General features: G+C 49.4%; 2 protein-coding genes and 1 long non-coding RNA gene across 6 annotated transcripts; 2 read left to right on the plus strand and 1 right to left on the minus strand.

The window, feature by feature from the left end:
- Positions 1-195: 195 nt before the first annotated feature.
- On the minus strand, positions 196-4801 carry LOC127603337 (uncharacterized). 4 transcript variants are annotated; one of them, XR_007963015.1, is made up of 4 exons: positions 4787-4801; positions 1378-2937; positions 604-691; positions 196-354 (listed from the first exon to the last, which is right to left on the minus strand). It is a non-coding gene; the product is annotated as an uncharacterized LOC127603337 (long non-coding RNA). The 4 variants fall into 4 exon arrangements; XR_007963016.1 differs by lacking the exon at positions 4787-4801 and adding an exon at positions 4203-4693; XR_007963013.1 differs by lacking the exon at positions 4787-4801 and adding an exon at positions 3470-3611.
- Positions 3600-15231, plus strand: LOC127603221 (liprin-alpha-3-like). The gene is made up of 30 exons (XM_052069342.1): positions 3600-3739; positions 4875-5554; positions 6706-6807; positions 7191-7355; positions 7600-7674; positions 7777-7836; positions 8036-8164; positions 8384-8476; positions 8818-8870; positions 9040-9268; positions 9400-9483; positions 9564-9695; positions 9768-9830; positions 9950-10029; positions 10171-10357; positions 10437-10630; positions 10704-10935; positions 11012-11151; positions 11243-11391; positions 11479-11575; positions 11681-11762; positions 11853-12053; positions 12131-12193; positions 12690-12716; positions 12797-12972; positions 13047-13144; positions 13226-13401; positions 13497-13565; positions 13751-13913; positions 14193-15231. The coding sequence occupies exons 2-30, from the start codon at positions 5219-5221 to the stop codon at positions 14237-14239; spliced, it is 3702 nt and encodes a 1233-aa protein (XP_051925302.1). The 5' UTR covers positions 3600-3739; positions 4875-5218; the 3' UTR covers positions 14240-15231.
- A 732-nt stretch (positions 15232-15963) lies between these two features.
- On the plus strand, positions 15964-19963 carry fgf21 (fibroblast growth factor 21). Its single transcript, XM_052069502.1, has 4 exons — positions 15964-16776; positions 16854-16931; positions 17881-17984; positions 19040-19963. Exons 1-4 carry the CDS (start codon positions 16635-16637, stop codon positions 19328-19330), a joined length of 615 nt encoding a protein of 204 aa, XP_051925462.1. The 5' UTR covers positions 15964-16634; the 3' UTR covers positions 19331-19963.
- The last annotated feature ends 505 nt before the right edge of the window (positions 19964-20468 follow it).

Consider the following 20468-nt stretch of genomic DNA (forward strand, 5'->3'; position numbering starts at 1 on the left):
TGCAAAAATAATACATTATTGTTGTTATTAATACATACATCCAGTGCATACAGTGAACATTAAAGGGGAAATTCACACAAGGAAGTGTGCAATTTTCAGTGTCTTCAAAAGGTAAACGGTTAAACTGCACTACACTAAACCAAGTCTGATCCGGACAGACTCTGTGAACACAAAACAATAATAGAGGCTGGAGTATAAGTTATTTGAGTTTATTATAAAAAAAAATAGGCCCACACAAAGACTACATTGCCAACTTTCACAAAACACAGCTGGCATTGACAAGTTAATTGTGCAGACATGTCTCCTCTTCTCCGGTTTTTGAGATGATTCAGTCCATGCACTTCCGGCTGGAAACTGTTAGGGGGGGAAAATGAAGGGGGAAAAAAAACAATAAACATAAAATGAAACAATAACAATAAGAACTATTGACCTGTATGATGAACATTGAGACTGATCATTTATTTGTGGGCAACACATTTTTTGTTCAACACAAGTTCACTAGTTAGCTGCTTTGTGACAAAAAAAGGTTAATGCACTTTACTTTGGAGTACAGCCCACCTATTTTTTTAAACTTTCATATTAAAGATACTGTACTATACCCACATGTCACGATCCTTCAGACAGGGTCTTTGCACAGGCATGAAAGGCGTCTACAAGGTCTTTGCACTCCGCTGCGTCCTTTTCTCTGACACTGAAACACGAATCCAGATGACATGAAATCATTTATGCGATGTGTTGCATGTCTCGCTCAGTAATAACGCACCACAAACACTGCATGGGATCATCTCTAAAGGGAGGCGAAATCAGCACCAAGGATTATTCCAACCGTCCCACTGTACTTTGATGTGTGTTAAGTGATTACACGCGAGTTAACAGTACACCACGAATCACCTCAGCACGTGCAACAAATGTCTCTGTGTTCACGTACCGTAACACGAACCGGCAGCCTCGAATGTGCGCGGGCCAGGTCATACGAGTCAAAGGCTATTTTAAACCTTTTAATACCTCTCAAGACATTTTTGTTACATAACAGTCCAGTGTAAACAAGTGAGTGTGTGAATGGAAGCGACGCATAGGCTTCAGTCTTAATTTTAAAAAGAAACCAAAAGACAAAAAAACAACTATCCACTCTCTGCGAGATGAGGTATACAGTGTATGCGTTAGCAGATGTTTGAAAATTCTCCCATTTAATTTCCCTTTGAGTGTATTTATTTGGCTACTCTTGAATATGACGACAACGTACATTGGTTTGCGACGACGACCTCGGATGTGATGGAACTCTGAACATACCGACTCCCAACTCTCAAAAGACTCATCAAACGTGACAACAACGATGCACTTGTATGAACATTTCCAGCAGTAGTTATCAAAACTCACCACTTGCCAACGTTGGCTTTTATAAGCTGACACGGTGCCGGCGCAGCTTCGTCAGAGCTCGGCATGTTGACAGGACAGCTGCGCTGCGTCGAGAGCGTGCTCCTGCAGGAGGTTGCGGTCAAGTGCACATCTGCTGTGCAAAGACGCGAAGAAGGAAGCCGCCGCGTGGACTGGGCGGGGAGAGGGAAGGCAGACCCTTCTGAAGCGTGATGGTCTCATGTACTGGCAGCTTAGTGGTGGGGAAAATCCAGTGCATCTAAAAAGTGTCCACCCCGGTGTTCAAATGCCAGGCTTTTGTGTGAGGAAAAAAATTAGACAGATCCGGCATCTGTACGACAACAACTGAACTTTATTCTGCAGTTAACCTGAGGCACTTGAAATGGCGGCAGGTGCGCGCCGCCTCCCATTTAACGCGAGTTTAAATGTGATTGTTCGGTTCTGAACGCAGCCACGTTTTCCAGTTAAAAAAAGGGTGGGCAGACCTGTGTAAGCACATGACCACAGTTTTTTATTTTTGCGGACCCTCTCAAAAAGATGTCTGCCATTTTTAGTCGTTTGCTTTTTTTCCCAGTTGAGTTGTGCAGGTTCTAGCTTTGGAAAAAGTTTCAAAAATATTTCCATGAATATTATATAGTCTTTTTTTTTTAAAATACAAAAACCTGACATTTGAACATGGTGTGTAGACTTTATATTCTACCCACTGTAGTTGGACAAGGGTTGTTAAATACTTTGATTCTCCTTTCTTTTGTTTTGGAAGTCTTCCTAATGAATATTCAGAGAGCGCCTTTATTACCGATTTGTCTTACTGTTTATTGTGCATGTTAAATTGCTCCATGTACAGCACTTTGTATGCAGCGATGGCTGTTTGAAAGTGCTCTATAAATACTGTCGACTTGACTCTTATCAGTCATTGACTATCAAATATTACATTTTTAAAAAGGCTCCAAAACTAAATCTAGTTTAGTTTTGGAGCCTTTAGTTGAGTTAAATCTATCTTGTTTTATGCGTGGTTATCATAAATGTTTTAAACTCGTCAGTATGGCCTTTTCCACATGATTTTTACATACTTATTTGATTGTATTCTGTTCTTTAATGCCACTTTTTGGAGTTGTTGTTGGTCGTCTGGCCCTTCAAAAATGTATTGACTTTAATCATACACGTTCTCCATCTTTAATTGCTCTTTCCCAAAGGCCCAAAGTCAGCATTTTCAGCACCGGTTTGTAAAAAGAGCCGTCAGTTTGTCCAAGGCAAATGGAAGAAAGATGAGGTTCCCCATCCCAAATGTCGAGGTTTCGCTTGGTTTCAGCGACGCCACACTCACCTGACTTCAGGTCAAGGTGGCGTGGATTTTGTTCTCCGAGTCACTGATGTGAATTGTTCTTGTCACACTTCCAGCATCCACGTCAAGTCGCCGGATGGATGTCATTGTTGGAAACTTCCCTGTGGATCAAGTCGCTGTGTTCCACACGCAAGCCACTCCAGCTTCCGTTTTTTTTTTCCCCCTGAAAAGGCGTCCCAGAGTGCAGCTGTTGCTCCCTGAAAAGACCCGACCGTGTGCCGCTGAGAAGAAAAAGCAGAAAGAAAAAACACCTTTGTCACTTTAAATCCTTGCCGAGTCTTCGGCAATGACATCATTGTCTGTGAGCACATTACATCATCCCTTCCCAGGCTGGCTCTCTTAAAGACGACGCCGCTTCTGTTTCCCCGAGCCGCACACGTCACGTCTCACAAAAAATGATGGGTGCCGGGTTATTATTAGATAGGATGCGTCATTTTTCTTTCTGGACAGAGTACCCATAGTGATGTGACAATGAAAAAAAAATGACGATGCAAGGACACCATTCAAACTTCTTGGCAAGTGAGGAGTGAATATTCCGGTTCTCGTTCGAATTGGGCCTGCAGCGGTTTGTTATTCACATTTTCCAAGCCCCCTCCCAGTGTTGTCATGGTGGTGTGCACAAGGCACCTTACTGGAATGCATTCTCGCCTGTCGTGCAAATAAAATGTCCGTCACTCGCTTTGCCGCTTCAGCAGCGGCGTGCACGCGCGTAAATCACAGAGATGCAGAGAATGTTTCTTTAAGAACCATTACCTTCCAATTCCACTGGAGGGGGAGGGGGCTGTGCTTAGGTGCCGTAACGTCACTCTCCCTCCCTCCCCGCTCCTCTTCCTTGCCGTCGTTTACATGTGTGTGTGCGTGGGGAGGGGAAGCAGGGGGGGTTCTCTCTCACACATGCACAGGCGCGCGCCCATACACACACAAGGAAGAGTGGGGCTTTTCTCGGATCGGATGAGGGGCGCCGAGCCACGCAGAAATGGACTCGAGGACTATTTAACGGCAAACAGATCCACGACGGTTATGGTAAGGATGCAACTTTGCTGCGGGAGACAAAACAAAGGTTGCATGCACACACTAAAAAAAAAAAACAAGCAAAGGCAGCACGGCTATCGCGAGCGCGTTTGGGTGTGCTGCGAGCAAACCACTGACTGACAGGTGTGCTGCGCTGCGTGCACGCTTTCTTCAACCGTGTGTCGGCTGCAGCCTTTGGCGCCTTCGACGATAACCGCCTAATCTCGAGCGATTGCACTCGGCATAGTTGCCAGCGCTTGCGGCGTTCGAGGCTTGGCGATCCTGTTGAGGGTTCGCGAGACAGTCAAAGGAAATCGGGGCCTTTAGCAAAATTAAATTCAATGCATGGGGGGGTATGCATTTTTTCCATCCAACTCGTGACGTGCGCTGCGCATGTATGGGTTTGCCTTTTTTTTTTTTAAATTGCGATGACGCCCCCCCCCCCCCCCACGCGACACACACGCCCGCGCTGGACATTTTACTGTAAGAATGTCTTCACGGGTTGCTTTCTCCATCCTCGACCTGCCATCTCGTCATTCTCTCCATCAGTGCCCGCACGCAATCGCGGACTCTGGCGGAAAATGTGTGGACGAGAAAAAGAAAAAGGAAAGGCGCGCTTGGTTCGGTTCCGGGTGTTTTCATCTCCGCATAGCAGCTGTCGACAGTCACTTATCGATTCCGATGATGCGTTTCTTCACTCTTGGGTGGAAGGAGCGGGGGTGGAGTGAGTGGGTGGGGGGGGGGGGGGTTTCATGGCATTAGAAGTGGACCAAAGGTGGTGTCCGTCCTAGTTTTTGCTCGTTTCATGGAGTTGCGGGTGTCGTTGGCTGTGGAGGATTGGCAACCGCCGCCGCCGCCAGCAGCACCCCAACTGTTTACTCAGCTCCACTGTACGGGCGCACTCCACTACATCATCATTTTCACTGTGGGTGACACGAGCTCACCCATTTAACAACTACAACTTGAAATGGAGTTGTAAATAATGCGTGACTAAAAATAAGCAGCGTTCGAGTGATAAACTCCAGACAAAGTGAACATGTTTCCAAAAATATGACTCACCGCTGAGAAGAGGCTCGCAAAAACTTTGCATGCTCTCCTTGCAGCAGGTTGGTCCTCGCGTCAGACTGACGTGTTCTTCCTTTCGCAGCGTGCTGTGAAAAGTGCTTCCTTGCGGACACAGCCAAGGAGAGCAAGTCCAAGATTTCGCCACAGTCTCTCACCCTCGGCCCGGCGCAACCACCCGCAGAACGGCCTCCGTGCAGGAAGCGGCCGGTACCGCGCCCTCCCGGCTCATTCGGACCACTGAGCATGCCGAGACCTGAAAGGGGAATCTGAAGCAAGAAAAACAGGAAAACAATGGTCACCAAAGGGATTATATTTCTTCAGAAATGTAAACTTTTACATTTCCCTCATCGCATGCTCATCGTCATCTCGTAAAAAGCCGAGACCTTTTTTTTCCGGGGGTGTCGTCGACCCACACTCGGCAGTCTCATGATGATGTGCGAGGTGATGCCCACCATTTCTGAGGACGGGAGAAGCGGCACCGCCGGCGGGGGCTCCTCCTCCCCCGCCGGGGGCGGGGCGGGAGGCCCCGGCGGCGCCGCGGGAGCCAGAGCGGGAGCCTTCGGCGGGAGGGGGGGCAGAGACGAAGGAGGCAGCACGGGCAACCTGGAGTCTCTGATGGTCAACATGCTGACGGAGAGGGAGAGGCTGCTGGACAACCTGAGGGAGACGCAGGAGAGTCTGGCCACGGCGCAGCTGCGCCTGCGAGAGCTCAGCCACGAGAAGGACTCTCTTCAGAGGCAACTCTCCATCGCCCTGCCGCAGGTGCGGCGCCACGCCGGTCACCCAAATCCACGTCGCACTGTAGTAGAAGGCAAAATGTAGCATTTGCAAACATTTAGTAGCATTGACAAACAAGACGTGCGGAAGGTGAAGAGACGGGTGGGCCGGGGGCTTTTCTTTTAATACATACATGTATTTACAGTAACACTTTGAGAGGATTTGTTTGTGTTCTTGTTGGCTTTGACCTGATGCCACACTTGAATTTTGTCAAGTCAAACCAATTCGTAGTAGTAGTTGAGGGGGTCGTTTTTTCAAATGAAGTGATCATTTATTGGCCTTTACTTTCGCGCAAGATTTACCCGAAACACTTCAGTTCATGAGAGCGAGTTGCTCATTTCTGCGATTTACACAAATGGAGTCGTGGATTGATTCTGTTTGAGTTTGGAAAAAAAAAAGGGGGGGGGGGGGGTTAAATGGAAAAAGACAAAAAAGAACCAGGAATGCCAACTGAGAATCTGAGCGTGATCCAAGCCCAGAAACAATCCCATCGGTCCCAGAGACCCACTGTGTGGCCATCTGCAGCCACCTCTCTTTGGCTCCTTTCTCTTCTCTCGTTGAGCCATCGCGTCTGTCCATCTTTGCAAGCACAAAAACATCAGATGTCACACGTAGCGCATTGCTTTTTGGTTTTGGCGTCGCCGTGCAGCGAGACTCGTGAATCAACCGCATTGCCGACGCGCACGTGCGCTTAACGGCTCGCGGTGGGAGATAAGACGCGGGCGTCGTGCCCCGCTTCAAAGCTGCAAATGCATCCTCTGTGGCGTTGTCGAGCGACACGTCGACGCGGATTTGTATTGGGGGTGGGGGGTGGGGTTCTCTTGTGCATTCCGGTATAGGGCCATTGTGTAACTGTGTGATGTAATGCTCCCATGTGTTCACAAGGCCAGTGGAAAGTGTGTCAGCGATTTACATGACAGTGAGGATGTCGTCGTACATCCTGGACTTCCTCGCGGTCGTTGTGTGCCTGTATCGCTGCGTACGTCGTAAACTAAACTCTATGAAATTTCTATTTTTATCTTTGGCCCGCCTTGTTTTCACCCCCACCCAAAACACACACGCGAGCTCCAAAAGGACGCACCGTCGAGACGCTTTGTTTGTACTCGGCCCCTGAAAGCATCTCTTGTGATCTGCAGGAGTTTGCCGTGTTGACAAAAGAGCTCAACGTTTGCCGGGAGCAGCTTCTGGAGAGGGAGGAGGAGATTGCCGAGCTCAAGGCGGAGAGAAACAACACGCGTGTAAGATGTCAAGGAGCCCTTGGGCTTTCACTCTCAAAACGGTTGGGTCAAAAATAACCCCCGTCTGCCGCCATTTGAACACCAATGACCGGGTCACCGATGCACGCTTGGGTCAATTGGAAGCACCCGTTGGGTTCTTCCTTTGACCCGCCCGCCCGATGCACGCTTGAAGTTTTTCAGATGCGTGCATGAACTCAACAAGGGGACTCAAGACTAACCCAAGAACCGGGTTGCTAAATAACCCGGCTGTTTTTGGCACAGTGTCATCTTTCTCACCTGTTGTGGTTGGCAAACCCAAAGATGGGCTTGGTTGCTCCGTGTCCTTTTTCTGCGCCGTCCTTCGTGTGTTTGGCTTTTCCCTCATCTTCTCCTCACTCCGACAGTTGTTGCTGGAGCACCTGGAATGCTTAGTGTCACGGCACGAGCGCAGTTTGAGGATGACGGTGGTCAAGAGGCAAGCCCAGTCGCCAGCGGGGGTGTCCAGTGAGGTGGAAGTCCTCAAGGCCCTCAAGTCTCTCTTTGAGCACCACAAGGCTTTGGATGAGAAGGTACCTTTAAACAGCGAAGCTCTGACATTGAGACTGACACCACTTTGACTGGAAACGTGGAAAAGACGCTCGTGGTTACACGTGCAAGGATTTTTCGGTCACCTCGGTATTTGGATCGGGTCCAAAGTTTGGGCGTCCGCCGTCCCACAATTCCTTTTTTTGCCCGGCAGTCTTCTCATCCACGAGAAAAAGCAAATGAATGAGCCCAAATGAAGACCGAAAGCACCCGTGTCCTCCCCTGCAGGTTCGAGAGCGTCTCCGAGTGGCCCTCGAGAGGGTGTCCATGTTGGAGGATCAACTCGCGGCGTCTTCTCAAGAGGTAAAGTCACATCAAGTGGCCTCCCTCCCTGATACGTTGGCTCCTTGTGACAATCTAACGTTGACAGTTGTCCGCTGGCCTGCTTTGTGTCCTCCTTTCTAGGTAATCTCTCTAAGAGACCAAATTAAAAGGCGTCAACAAGGGGTGGACGGCGGGAAAGATGTAAGGGAGGGTTTTATGGATGTCGGTTCCGGTTTTTCTGTTTTGTCTCTGTACACATGTTAGTGACCCAAAGTCAAAGTAGAAAAGTCGTTGCACAGTCTGGGTACCACGCGTGTGATGGCGTTGACTTCTCTGCGAATATTGCATTCCCAGCACCGTGCTCACTCTCGTTTTTGGGTTGCTGTTTTGGCCACATCAGCGACTGCCGAACGGACCCGCGTCGGGCCTGGAGGACGGCGAGCTGGAGAGGCAGCGGGAGGTCGAAATCGAGCGTCAGAGAGCAGAACTGTCCCAGCTAAAAGAGAGGCTGGCCCTCATGTGCCGGCAGGTGAGCGGACGCAGATGGGCCGAGATTCCGATCGAGAGGCCGCTTCTCTTGCTTGCCGTCGCGGAATTTCAAGTCGGATATGCTCCACTTTGACTTCCGTGAAAAGTGTAGTCCTCCATCACCCAAGCACTCGATGGCGGTCGAAGAATCAAGTCGGCGTGTGCCGCCGGTTGACTCACCTCGGTTATCTCCCCGTGGCCATTTGTGGCGTCTCGCCAGGTTGGGGAAATAGAGGAGCAGCTGGCGGGCGCCAGGAGGGAAGTGACCAAGTCGGAGGAGGCCAATCAGAAGCTCCAACGGGAAGTCAAAGAGGTGTGTTGAGCTCCTTTCACTGTCGGGGTTCCCAGTGTATGGCCTAACAGGATGGGCAGACGTTTGAGGTTACGTCACTCTTTGCAAGATTCGCCTCAAGCGCTAACGCATCTGCGACATGCTTCGATCAGAATACCCCAAGGATCGCGAATGACATAAATCTTACTGTGTGTCAAACGTTCAGTTTAACGCCTTGACCACACACACGCAATCTCTTAGCTGTCCGTTTCTGAAATCACGTGGGTGGGAATTCTGTGACGCGAGACAAACTTGGAAAACGGTCCACTGCCACCACTGTACCTGTGCCGGCACGTGTTCCGTACATCTCTTCCCTCTTTCAGGCCCTTTGCCAAAGGGAAGACATGGAGGAAAGGATTACCACACTGGAACGCAGGTAACCGGTATTTGACATTCGCTTTCACAAGCAGCCCCACAAAATTGGAAGCACAGAATTGTACAAAGTATTTTGCTAAGATCCAGATCAAGCCTTTCATTGAAGAATTCGATAGGAGCCCCGCTACTTTGCTCCACGTGACATTCGTGTCTGTCGCGGTGGTGCGCAGGTACCTGAGTGCCCAAAGGGAGGCCACTTCCCTCCACGACATCAAGGACAAGCTGGAAAACGAGCTGGCCAGCAAGGAGTCCCTCCATAGGCAAAGTGAAGAGAAGAACCGACAACTGCAGGAGCGTCTCGATGAAGCCAAGCAGAAGCTCCAGCAAACCCTGCAAAGAGCCGAGACCTTGCCCGAGATCGAAGCGCAGCTCGCGCAGAGGGTCGCTGCCCTCAACAAGGTACAGAGGTGATCGAACTCTGGCAGGGGGGGGGGCTCGTCACTGGGGTTATCGCCTCGATGCGGACAATTTAGTCCCTTTGAGAGCAGATCAAACGCACAAGCGATTTTCTGACTGAAGCCTTCCTTTAGGCGGAGGAGCGCCACGGGAACTTTGAGGAGCGACTTCGGCAAATGGAAGCTCACCTCGAAGAGAAGAACCAAGAGCTACAAAGAGTATGTACATCGCGTTGCCGCATCAAAGACCGTCAGACGATCAAAACGGGTTTGCTGCAGCTTCTGCTTGGTCCAATCAGGCGAGGCAGAGGGAAAAAATGAATGACGAGCACAACAAACGGCTCTCGGATACCGTCGACAAACTTCTCTCCGAGTCCAACGAGAGACTGCAGCTGCATCTAAAAGAAAGGATGGCAGCGCTGGAAGAAAAGGTAATCCAACGGATGCTTTGGCGGCACCAACAAGCACGTAGCGAGGATGCATTTCCTTTGCGTACCTTCTAGAATGCCCTCTCGGAAGAACTGGCCAACATGAAGAAAATCCAGGATGACCTTCTGGCGAATAAGGTATTCAGCTGTCATGTTTCAGGTGTTTTGCGAATCCAAACTGGACGCTCAACATTCTTGCTGAGAAACGTGGGAATCTCCAAGACTATGCGTCTGCAACTTTCTCCTCCGTGTTCCAGGAGCAGCTCCTTGCTGAGCTGGAGCGGATCCAACTGGAACTGGATCAGCTGAGGGGCCGGCCTGGCTCATCTTATTCCAGGTTCGTCGTCATGATCCCCGGATGCGTGGCAACATCGATTTCCACCACAATCAGCCTAAGCGAGAAGATAACGCATCGCCTGGATGCATTCGAAGCGAGCAGTACAATGAAATGAAGGGAGAATTCTGGCTCTCACTGCAGGGCGGGCAGCGTGAGCTCCCTTCCATCCACCTTGTTTCGAAGATCTCTTCCGGGGAGCGCCTCGGAGCTGCGCTACCCCCAGGGCGGGGGCTCCCTGCCGGCCGGCTACAGCAGCTCCTCCGGCGGGGCGGTGGTCAGGCGCACTCACCGCGGCCGCTGGGGGCAAGCGAGGGACGACTGTAACAAGGTGGTGGCCTCACGTTGAGATGACGCGTCGGTTCTTTGCGCTCCTCACTTCCTATCCTTCGCCGCTTCTCTCCTTGCAGTATGGCGAATGGGACGCCGGCACCGCGATGGGTCCGGGCTTTGAGGGCGTAGAAGGCGTGGGCTCTGATGACGAAGACGACAGGGAGACTCTCTTCGGCTCGGAGCTGCTATCGCCGAGCGGCGGGCAGACGGATGTCCAGACTTTGGCCATTATGCTCCAGGAGCAACTGGAGGCCATCAACAAGGAGATCAAGTACGCGGCTTCCAACCGCCCCCGATCGGACGGGGTGGGGGAGACGCCATCTCATTGCTCTTTGTCCTCTCAGGCTCATCCAGGAGGAGAAGGAGAGCACAGAGTTGAGGGCGGAGGAGATCGAGAGTCGGGTGAGCAGCGTGGCCCTAGACGCGCCCTCTTCACTCGGAGGACGGGACGGTGTCGGTCGGGGATACATGACGCCCTCCATCACATCCTCCACGCTGGCGTCTCCCTCACCGCCGAGCTCCGGTCGCTCCACTCCCTGCCTGCCGCATTCTCCCGCCAGGGAGAACGAGCGACAGGTACAAAGAAAAAAAAGCTGGCTCCGTCGTCGAGAGGACCGACGTTCCCGACGCAGCAAACTCTTCTCCCGTGCAGAACAGCAAAGAGGGCGAAGAATGCCGAGCGCTAGCCGTGATCGATTCCCACGCTCCCGCCGTCCCTCGAGCCCTGCGACTGGAGCGAATGACGCACACTCATCCGGGAGCGGGCCTCGACGATCACCGGGAATTTCGCAGGTAAGAAACGCTGACTCCTTGGCACGCTTGCCTCCCGGGAAACAGAAGGCGTTACGGTGACTTCAGCGCCGTCTTTCTTCGATACTTGAAGTCTATCGGCCGACGGGGCCATCACCGCCAGCCAGGATTCCCTCCACAAAGCCAGCAAAAAGAAAAGCATCAAGTCGTCCATCGGCCGTCTCTTTGGGAAAAAGGAGAAGGGGAGGATGGGTGCGCCTGGACGCGAGTCGACCTCTCTGGGTGGGTGTCTTCACGGACAATGTTGCGCCCGTGAGTTTCTTTTGCTTCGGTCTTGGCCACTGAACATTCCATCCGCAAACAATCCAGCCTCAACGCCGTCAGACGACTTGGGCCCAGCAGACCCCTTGGCACTGGCTAAACTCGGTACTGGGACAGTCGAAAAAGACCGTCGAAGCAAAAAGAAGTGAGGTTTTTTTTTCCTCCCTTCCCACCACCAAATCACCTTCTCTTCTAAAATTGGCAGAGAACTTTTCAATGGTCCACTTTTAACGTTGCACTCCCTTGCCAGGCATGACCTGCTTGAGGAGGCTTGTCGTCAGGGTTTGCCTTTTGCCTCATGGGATGGTCCAACGGTTGTCACGTGGCTTGAGGTATGCTTCTTCTTGGGGGGGGGGGGGGGGGGGTCCGTTGGTCACCCGATAGTTCGTATGGCCGAGCCAACGTTTGTGTCGTCTACACAGTTGTGGGTCGGAATGCCGGCGTGGTACGTGGCGGCGTGCCGCGCCAACGTGAAGAGCGGCGCCATCATGGCCAACCTATCGGACACGGAGATCCAGCGGGAGATCGGCATCAGCAACCCGCTGCACAGGCTCAAACTGCGCCTGGCCATCCAGGAAATGGTTTCCCTCACCAGCCCGTCTGCGCCGGCGAGCACGCGCTCCGTAAGACTTCGGCAAACTATCGCAAACGTGAAGTCGCTGTCAAGAGAGCGAAGGGCTCATTTTGGAATTCATTGCAGTCCACCAGCAATATCTGGATGACGCATGCGGAGATGGAGTCACTCGCTGCCGCCACCAAGCCAGTAAGACTGATTTTACGTCTGCGTCAAGTTCCGAGCAAAGGCTTGCTATCCGACAAATTAGGTCGCTCCGGTCTGAATCAGGCCCTCCTCCAACGGGCCTGATTCAAATGATCGATCGGCAAGTTCTGATTCATGAATCGGGTCTGTTAGAGGAGGAAAACATGCAGGCTGGTGGTGACCCCCCCGGTACCGGAGTTGGACACCATTCTGCCAGAATATCGTTGGAGTTCAATCAAGTTGACTTCTTTTTTTGCCCCCCCCCCCCCCTCCCCCTCTTGTCTTGTATTAGGCCCGTTTGGCCCCCCCTTCCTTTTCCTGGTCCCTTCAAATCTGTGCTGATGTCGTGTTTTGTTCCAACTAATTCTCACTAACAAAAACGTTTCCTTCTTCTGCCTTCCCTCTCCCTCAAATGTTTTTCACCCTAACGCGCACTCTTCCTCCGTGCACCTTTCCATCGCTCTTCTCTTTTCCTACTTCCCCGTCTGGAACCGCCAAGGAGCAGAAAGAGTTCAGCTGGGATCAGGTGAGTTCAAGAGCTCAACGTGGAGACGGTGCCATTCTTTCAGTCTCGTAGGTGTGGTTATTGCCGTCTGCCTCCTCCAGATCCTGGCTTACGGTGATATGAACCACGAATGGGTAGGAAATGAGTGGCTGCCCAGTCTAGGTTTGCCCCAGTATCGCTCCTACTTCATGGAGTCACTGGTGGACGCCCGGATGCTCGATCACCTCACCAAGAAGGAGTTGAGGGGCCAGCTCAAGATGGTGGACAGTTTCCACAGGTGAATTCTTGGCCGGTGTCCGGAGGCTTCTCGGCCCGTTTGTTCTTCACCCGCGCACTCTTGAATTTTCCCAGGGTGAGCCTTCACTATGGCATCATGTGCCTGAAGCGCTTGAACTACGACCGCAAGGAGCTGGAGAGGCGCAGGGAGGAGAGTCAGCATCGGCACCAAGGTGACGAGGGCGCGCTTCTCCGGCCGCATTGCGCCTTTCCCTACGCCGCGCGCGTCCATCTGAGCCTGTGCCCCTCCTCAGACGTGATGGTGTGGTCCAACGAGCGTGTGATGTGCTGGGTGCAGTCCATCGGCCTCAAAGAGTTTGCAGACAACCTGTTAGAAAGCGGAGTTCACGGGGCCCTGCTGGCTCTCGACGACACCTTTGACTACACCGACTTGGCCCTTCTCCTCCAGATCCCCAATCAGAACACGCAGGTACGCTCTCCTCCGCCTCAGAGCGCATCCATTTTAGTCCGGGAGAAACGGGCTCTCCTTCAAGGGCGACGTCATCTCATGGCCTCGGTTTGCAGGCAAGGCAGCTCTTGGAAAAGGAGTACAACGCTCTCATCTCCATGGGAACGGAGAGGAGGCCAGAGGAGGTACTGCCCCCTAGCAGACTCACGTGAGATGACGTGTTGATTTTCCCTCCCTCCGGTCCGCTCGCGGCGCGTCGAGTCAAAGCGCCCGCGACGCAACAGACGGCACCCGATCCGCCCTCCCCATGCGATGACGGGGGAGGGCCGCGACAGTTCATGACTGCCGTTACCACAGCGTGTCTTCGTAGGACGGCACCAAATCTTTCACGCGCTCACCCTCGTGGAGAAAGATGTTCCGGGAGAAAGACCTCCGAGGCGTGACCTCCGACTCTTCGGAAACGCTCCCGGCCAACTTCCGCGCCTCCGCGATCTCCACCCCTTCGGTCACCCTGAGGAAAGTCCAGAGTGAAGGTGAGGAGAGGGCCTGAAAACGTCACCATCTCAAATGACTTGGTCAATGAAGCGACGGAGTCACGTTTTCAGGATTGCCGACAGGGTTTACAGTCGCGTAGAACGGCGATCGGTAAACGTGGGGTTCAGAATCTTTTTGTTTGTCGACCTTACTGAAGTATCTGAGATGGTAGACATTAAGAAGCGAGATGCTGGTGTTTCAAGCTTTCAGCTTAAATCACAGCAAAGCGAGACGTGCTGGATAGTTGAGAAATAACGTCTTTACCTTCTCGCCGACAGTGGGTCAAAGAGGGGAGTCGGCCTCGGTGAGGACGTATTCCTGCTGAGGACAAAAGCACATGATCATCATCGTCATCCCCGACGGAGGCCAAGCTTACGCTGCGGCGCGTGTCCCCAGCCCATCATTTTGCAGACCTCCACCACCATCCCGACCTGAGGAAAGAGACACAAAGCGGCGGCGGACGACATCCGAGTCGTCGGACATCTCCGAGACGCTTGAGCGAGCGGGCTCAAAAGATCATTCTTGCGAACGGATGGATGCCTTTGTAGTCATCGCGTCTTTCTCTCTTCGATCCATTGTTGTGGCATGATGCTGATGTTAAATTCTGTCGAAAGCGACCAACGCCTGTTGTGACTTCCACTTCTGTTTTTTTGGAGTGTGCAATGGCAACACTGACACACTGAACTCATCCTTTTGTGCGGGAAAATCCGCTCACGTTCTTTTGGGCGAATTGCAGAACAATTTGATGAACGAGAAGCTGTTAGAAAAGTTCACAGTGTAGTGCATTTTTTTTCTTCATTTTTTGGGCTGGTAAAACGTATGTTCCGAGGCCATAAAATATCGGCAAGAGGCGCAAATGTGAGCGGGACAGACAACGAAATCATGAGCAAAGTGCTTTTTGACCCACGTCGAGCGGAAAATAAGAGGTGACGCATTTGTGTTCGTATGCATGCCAAAAATCAACCATTTTAGAGTTTGTCATCTAATGATGTGGAAGCTTGGATGTAAGAACTTTGTAAAACGTGTGCATTTTTTTTAATGACAATTGCTATTGTATGTACAGTATGTACAGTATGTGTGCGTATAAAGCGATATGTTCATTTCATACTTTTCAGATGGACGGTAACTTCATTTGAGTTTCAAAACATAGCGTTTTAAAATGATGGACAGTCAAGATATGCTACTTGTATGTGTACATTTTGGAAAAACAAATTGTCTTATAGGTTTTACTGGAGAATAGTTATGGTAATTGAATAGTACATGAAACAAATCATGAACATGATTGTAAAAGCTGGAATTAAAACAAACGAAAATGTACGAGGCTTCTGAAAGTGATTTGACTGCCTCTTCATTTCCGCCTCGAGTTGGCTAGCAGGAGGAGTCCGTTTGAGAGCCACTTCCAGGTTAATTCGCCGTCGCGTTAAGAAATCTACTTGTGGCAATGGGTAGACGTTTAATGTCTGTTTTGCTTTTTAAAGTCAAGCTTATGAGAATACATATTATTTATATATATATACATATAAAATACATTGGCGTCGTGGACCTGAATGTTAACGACGAGGAGAGGATTTTAATTTTGTTTTTTTCACGACTATTCCTAAAAAGTACAACTCCAATCAAAAGTTTGGAGACAAAAGTGCAAGACAACTGAAGCTTCGCCAGTGATTCTCAAATATACCACAAGAGGGAGCCCATGTGGCACCGGCAGTACTCGTTTTTTGTTTCAGCGTGCTTTAAGAATCACCGCCGAAGCGCCACCTGGTCTTTTCAAATCCTCGCGCACCAAGGCGCGTCCCTGTCTTTTATGCTCTTTGACGTTTTAATGGAGGCGACGGTTTACAAGAAGGTCCATTTACCGGCAGACCTGCAAGTCATTGCACAGCTGCGCTCCCGTAAACACCGTTTGCTCTCGTGCTCATGAATCCGTTCGCCCACTCTTCCTCTTTAAAACAAACAGCCATCAAACTAAGATAAACACGCACCACGTTAAAAACGCCATCGGACGTCTCGTAATCGATGCAGAGCATGACGCAGTGGGATGCGTTTGTTTTGTCCATTTTGGTGGGGGGGGGTATACAGCAAACACAATCCGGTCTACGGTAAATGAGGTGGCTTGTTACAAAGGAAAAATAGGTAGACGCTTAGACTCGATTCATTTGATTAATAGACCGGCACCGATGTACTAGTTAAGTGCGGGCGGGACAGGAACTGTTGCATAAGATTTAATTCCTTTCATTCATCATAGCCAAATGTTAGATTGCATTCTTTTGAAGGAATGTCAGAAATTGTCCAAATAGAAAACATTCCAAAGTTTCATTTCATTCTGATTCAGAAAATGTGGGAGGAAAGAATGAAAACCCAGTGTGACGTCACTGGCAATTCGGCTTTTTTGAACGCATTGCATTAAAGAGAAAGGAAGAAAACAAGGAAGAGGGCCATATATAGTCGGAGAAGTTCCACTGACACTTTAAATGTCTGAGTCACGAAGACGACCCTCCTTCTCCGGCTCCTTTATAAACGGCGCCAACTTCTTTCGAATTAGCCCAACGCAACTTGCTTGACAGGAGCCTGAATAGTTCTTATTCAAGGTCACTCATTTTTGCAGGCTTTTTTTTCCCTTTGGAATTTATTTATTTGTTATTTTTGTATTTATTAGCATCATTGTATTCATCAGGTACCCGTCTAAAATATCTGGAACATTATTTTGTTGTCGTCTCCAAATGTTTTGGTTAGCAAACAAGACTTTGGGTTGTTTTTTCCTCCTGGCAATCCTCCTTCCTGCCTCTCTGTCTTTCTACCTTGCCGACTCCAACCCACTTTTAGCCTTTCACAGCCAAGTCAGGGAGGGCCATCTTTACACAGGTGCGGTCGTTCAAAAGAGATCCTCGGGTTCAATTGAATACCCGACGTGTATGTTGACCGATATTTTTCTTTTACAGAAAATCACAGACGAGGGATGTACCTGCAGATCAGCCAGGATGGAAGCGTGTCCGGAAGCGACGTGCAGACCCCTTTCAGTGAGTGTTGGGTTTGTTTGTTTTTTTGCCGAGAATCTTCATAGGCAAGCACAGTGAAGGTAGTGGCTGGCACTTCTGCCTCACATCTCAGCGGTTCAGGGTTGGAATCCCATGCTCTGCCAGTTAAGCTTGCTTGCTTCCAATTCCCAAAAACATGCACGTTCCGTTCAAACTTGTTGGGTGCTCTGCTGTCAACAAACCAAAATAAATAAATAATTCCATAAATAAAAATTAAAAACCATAACGTGTATTTGTTTGGTCTAAAAGACTAATTTGCGTCAGAACAACTTCAAAATACAAATGACAGTGTTGGCAAGCAATTTTCTTTTCTGACTTGTTGGTACTTTCTTTTTCAATAACTCTAAGTTGGGGGGCCATACGGAGGACAATTTGTTCTGTCAACTCGTATTTCTTTGTCATGAAATGCTGGAAAGACTTTTTTTTTTTACAACAGCAAAACTATAAAACACAAAACAAAATATTTTGTTCAATTGGTCAACTTATAATTTGGAATTCATCCAACTTTTGATTTTATGGAGTACAACGGTGAATTAAAATGCTACATTCTTAAATTTACACAACGACGCAAGTGTGTCCAAAACGTCAACGAGCTTCACCCTATCAACCTGTCCGAGTCCCATCCTCGACCCGTTCTGCTTGTTCAAAAATAATGAACACATTAGGTACAAATAATCAGATCTGGTCAAAAACCACAGCGGAGGGTTGGCAAAACAAACAAGCACTTTTAGTGCGGAGAAATTCCAAGACAAGGATGGAAATGAAAACGTCAGTGGAAAAAAAAAATGCAACAATGCAATATTTTACTTACCAACTGTCTTTCATTTAAAAAAAATAATTAAAATGGTGAAACCATGGCAAAAACTAGATGAGTGGATGAATTGTAATCATTCAAGGCCTTCATGTTCATAGTGTGGTTGAATATTTCCAGGTGTGCTGCAGTTACAGTCGGTGCAAGCCGGCCACATCGCCATCAAAGGTCAGAGGTCGTCTCTGTTTCTCTGCACCGACAGTGGGGGCTCCCTGAGGGGGCAGGTAAGCAGAGTGGGGTGTGAGGGGGGAGTCTGGCTGGACAAGAAACATCTGTCAAGAAACATCAAAAGTGAATCAAGGCAACGGGAATCCAAAAGAATTTTCCAAATTTGAGCTGTGGAGTCCCCTCATTTGTGCCTCTGGTGCTTGTATTCCCCCGGGCAGTGTCCATTTTGCAGACCAAAACCTCATTGACATGCTTGTGGAGGGTGTGGGATGGGGGAGTTGTGACCACTTTTCTCTATTCTGTATGAGGTGTGGAAGGGAACGTCAAACTAGAAAGGGAATCTCGAAACAGAAAAGTTTTGGTGTTCATTAATGAAAACTGTCCCGAGGAAATCAATTCCAACAAACAAACAAACATAAATGAGAGCCCTTACAAGCATGTCAATAATCATTTAACACAACTTCAAAGGGACACGAGAAAATGTTAGCTCGTACGGAAAGCTAGCAACACCACAGGATAACTAACGAGAGGCTATCGTTAGCGAAACCGCTAAAGTAAAGAACACAACATTCCAAACACTTTTCGATGGCGAAGTCACATCATAGGAAATAATAAAGAAACATATGAAATAATGTAAATACTTTATACCCATTCCAGCCAGGTGCTTGCATCAAGGAATAAATTCGATAGCTTATTAGCTTGAACGGCAACTCCGTACGACGCCGTATCAATCAACGTCACGTTTGACCGCCAATTTTTTTTCGGGGGGAGGCGGGGTAGGAAGCGTCTCCAAGTCAAGAGATTTTGCGTGTGGGTCAGCACTTCCTAAACTACCGGAAAAGCGCCAAAATAAAATCCCACGGGAGAAACCTCCAATACAAAAATAAAGCACGCCAAGAGGATTTTAACAGTAGAAAAGAAAAACTTCCCCCGAATAGACAGATGACTATTTATGCGAGTACTTTACAGGGGACACCCACCCACCAGAAACATAAATAGGGGGACTGTGCACCGAAAATATAGAAGCTAAGAATTGTTTGGGATTGTGCCTACAATAATCAACAGTTATCATCTTGCCTCGTTCTTACCCGACGCCTTGTCTCTCCCGTAGACGCGCTTCTCAGGGGACGACTGCACCTTCCGAGAGTTACTGCTGGCGGACGGCTACACCCGCTTCTTGTCCGTGTGTCACGGATTTCCCGTGTCGCTGGCTTCCAGGCGTTCCCCGGACCAGCGCGCCGTGCCCTTCACTCGATTCCTGCCGCTCAAGGACAGCCTGCCGAGGATGGACGCGTCCCAGCCGGCGCCGCCGAGGCTCACCTCCTTCAACCTGGACTCCGATGACCCGCTGAGAATGTCTCAGGATTCCGTGCTCAGTCCTCATTTCGCGGTGGAAAAGTGAAGGCGACGGGATGCACTGAACAATGAATTGTTTTCATGGAGGAAAAAAAAATCCCAAATGTTCGCTTTTGCCGGACTTGAAATAAGCAGGAAAATGAATGCCTCGCTGGGTTAGAAATCGTGAAGGGTTTGATTGTAACGGACCCATTTTCCAGTCGGAATGTAAATATTATTTTACTTTATTTATTTCAGTGAGTGTGTCTTGGGAAAAATGTGTGCGTTGAAGTGTGACAGTGTGTTTTGGAGTAATCAAGATGACACAATGAGGTGTTTGTCCCTCGCAGGCATTTTGTCAGACTGGAAACACTTGAATGAAAATAAACTATTTTGGTAAGTTTGTTTTTTTCCTCGTCAGTCTTTTTTTAGCATTATCTTTGGATCAGTGTTACTCTGGTCGATACAAATGAGAGATCAGTCCCGATAATTGAGTGGCACTTTGTATCGTGGTACCTTGAGATCGCACTTTCGCCACGTTTGTAGCTTGAGTCGTCATTTTCTCTCAAGAATTTTGCAAATTTCATGTGAGAAAATTCGACCATGTTGTAATAGCAGCTCCTTCTGGTGTGTGCGCGACTTGACCACCAGGTGGCAGTATAACACGTTCTTGCCGACAAATAAAGACCACTTTTCTAAACGACAGTACACTGTTTTGCTTTTTTTGGGGGGTGTGGGGGAGGGGGGTTCAGCTCACGGATGGATGAATGGGCTGTTTTCAGAAAAACTGAACATGAGCTACACGTCGCATGTATTTTTTTAAACTGACGTGTGCAGCACGCTATTCCGTGCGCGACAGTGACACCAAAACAGAGAAGCATGTGTGCGCATGCCTTCCGTGGGTCATCACTCTCATGCTATGGAAAGAAAGGCTTCAGTGTTCCAGGAACATGGAGGATAAAAACAGCTCGTAGCGTAGCACCGCAGCTATGCAAAAAGGCCGGTCGTAAAGGTGTCACTTGCGGCGTAACTAAGCGGACGATCAATGCGCAATGTGTTATTTCACAAATAAGCACTGCTCCATTCTACAAACGTAGCAAAATAGAGAATTTATTAAACCAGTAGAAGAGTCGCATTCATGTCTTGAACAAATCACAAAATCGGTCGCATCGTGATCTTTCGGTCAAAGATGGCCAAGGATGTCG

This window comes from Hippocampus zosterae, chromosome 7 (assembly GCF_025434085.1).
Source record: "Hippocampus zosterae strain Florida chromosome 7, ASM2543408v3, whole genome shotgun sequence".
Classification (NCBI taxonomy): Eukaryota; Metazoa; Chordata; class Actinopteri; order Syngnathiformes; family Syngnathidae; genus Hippocampus; species Hippocampus zosterae.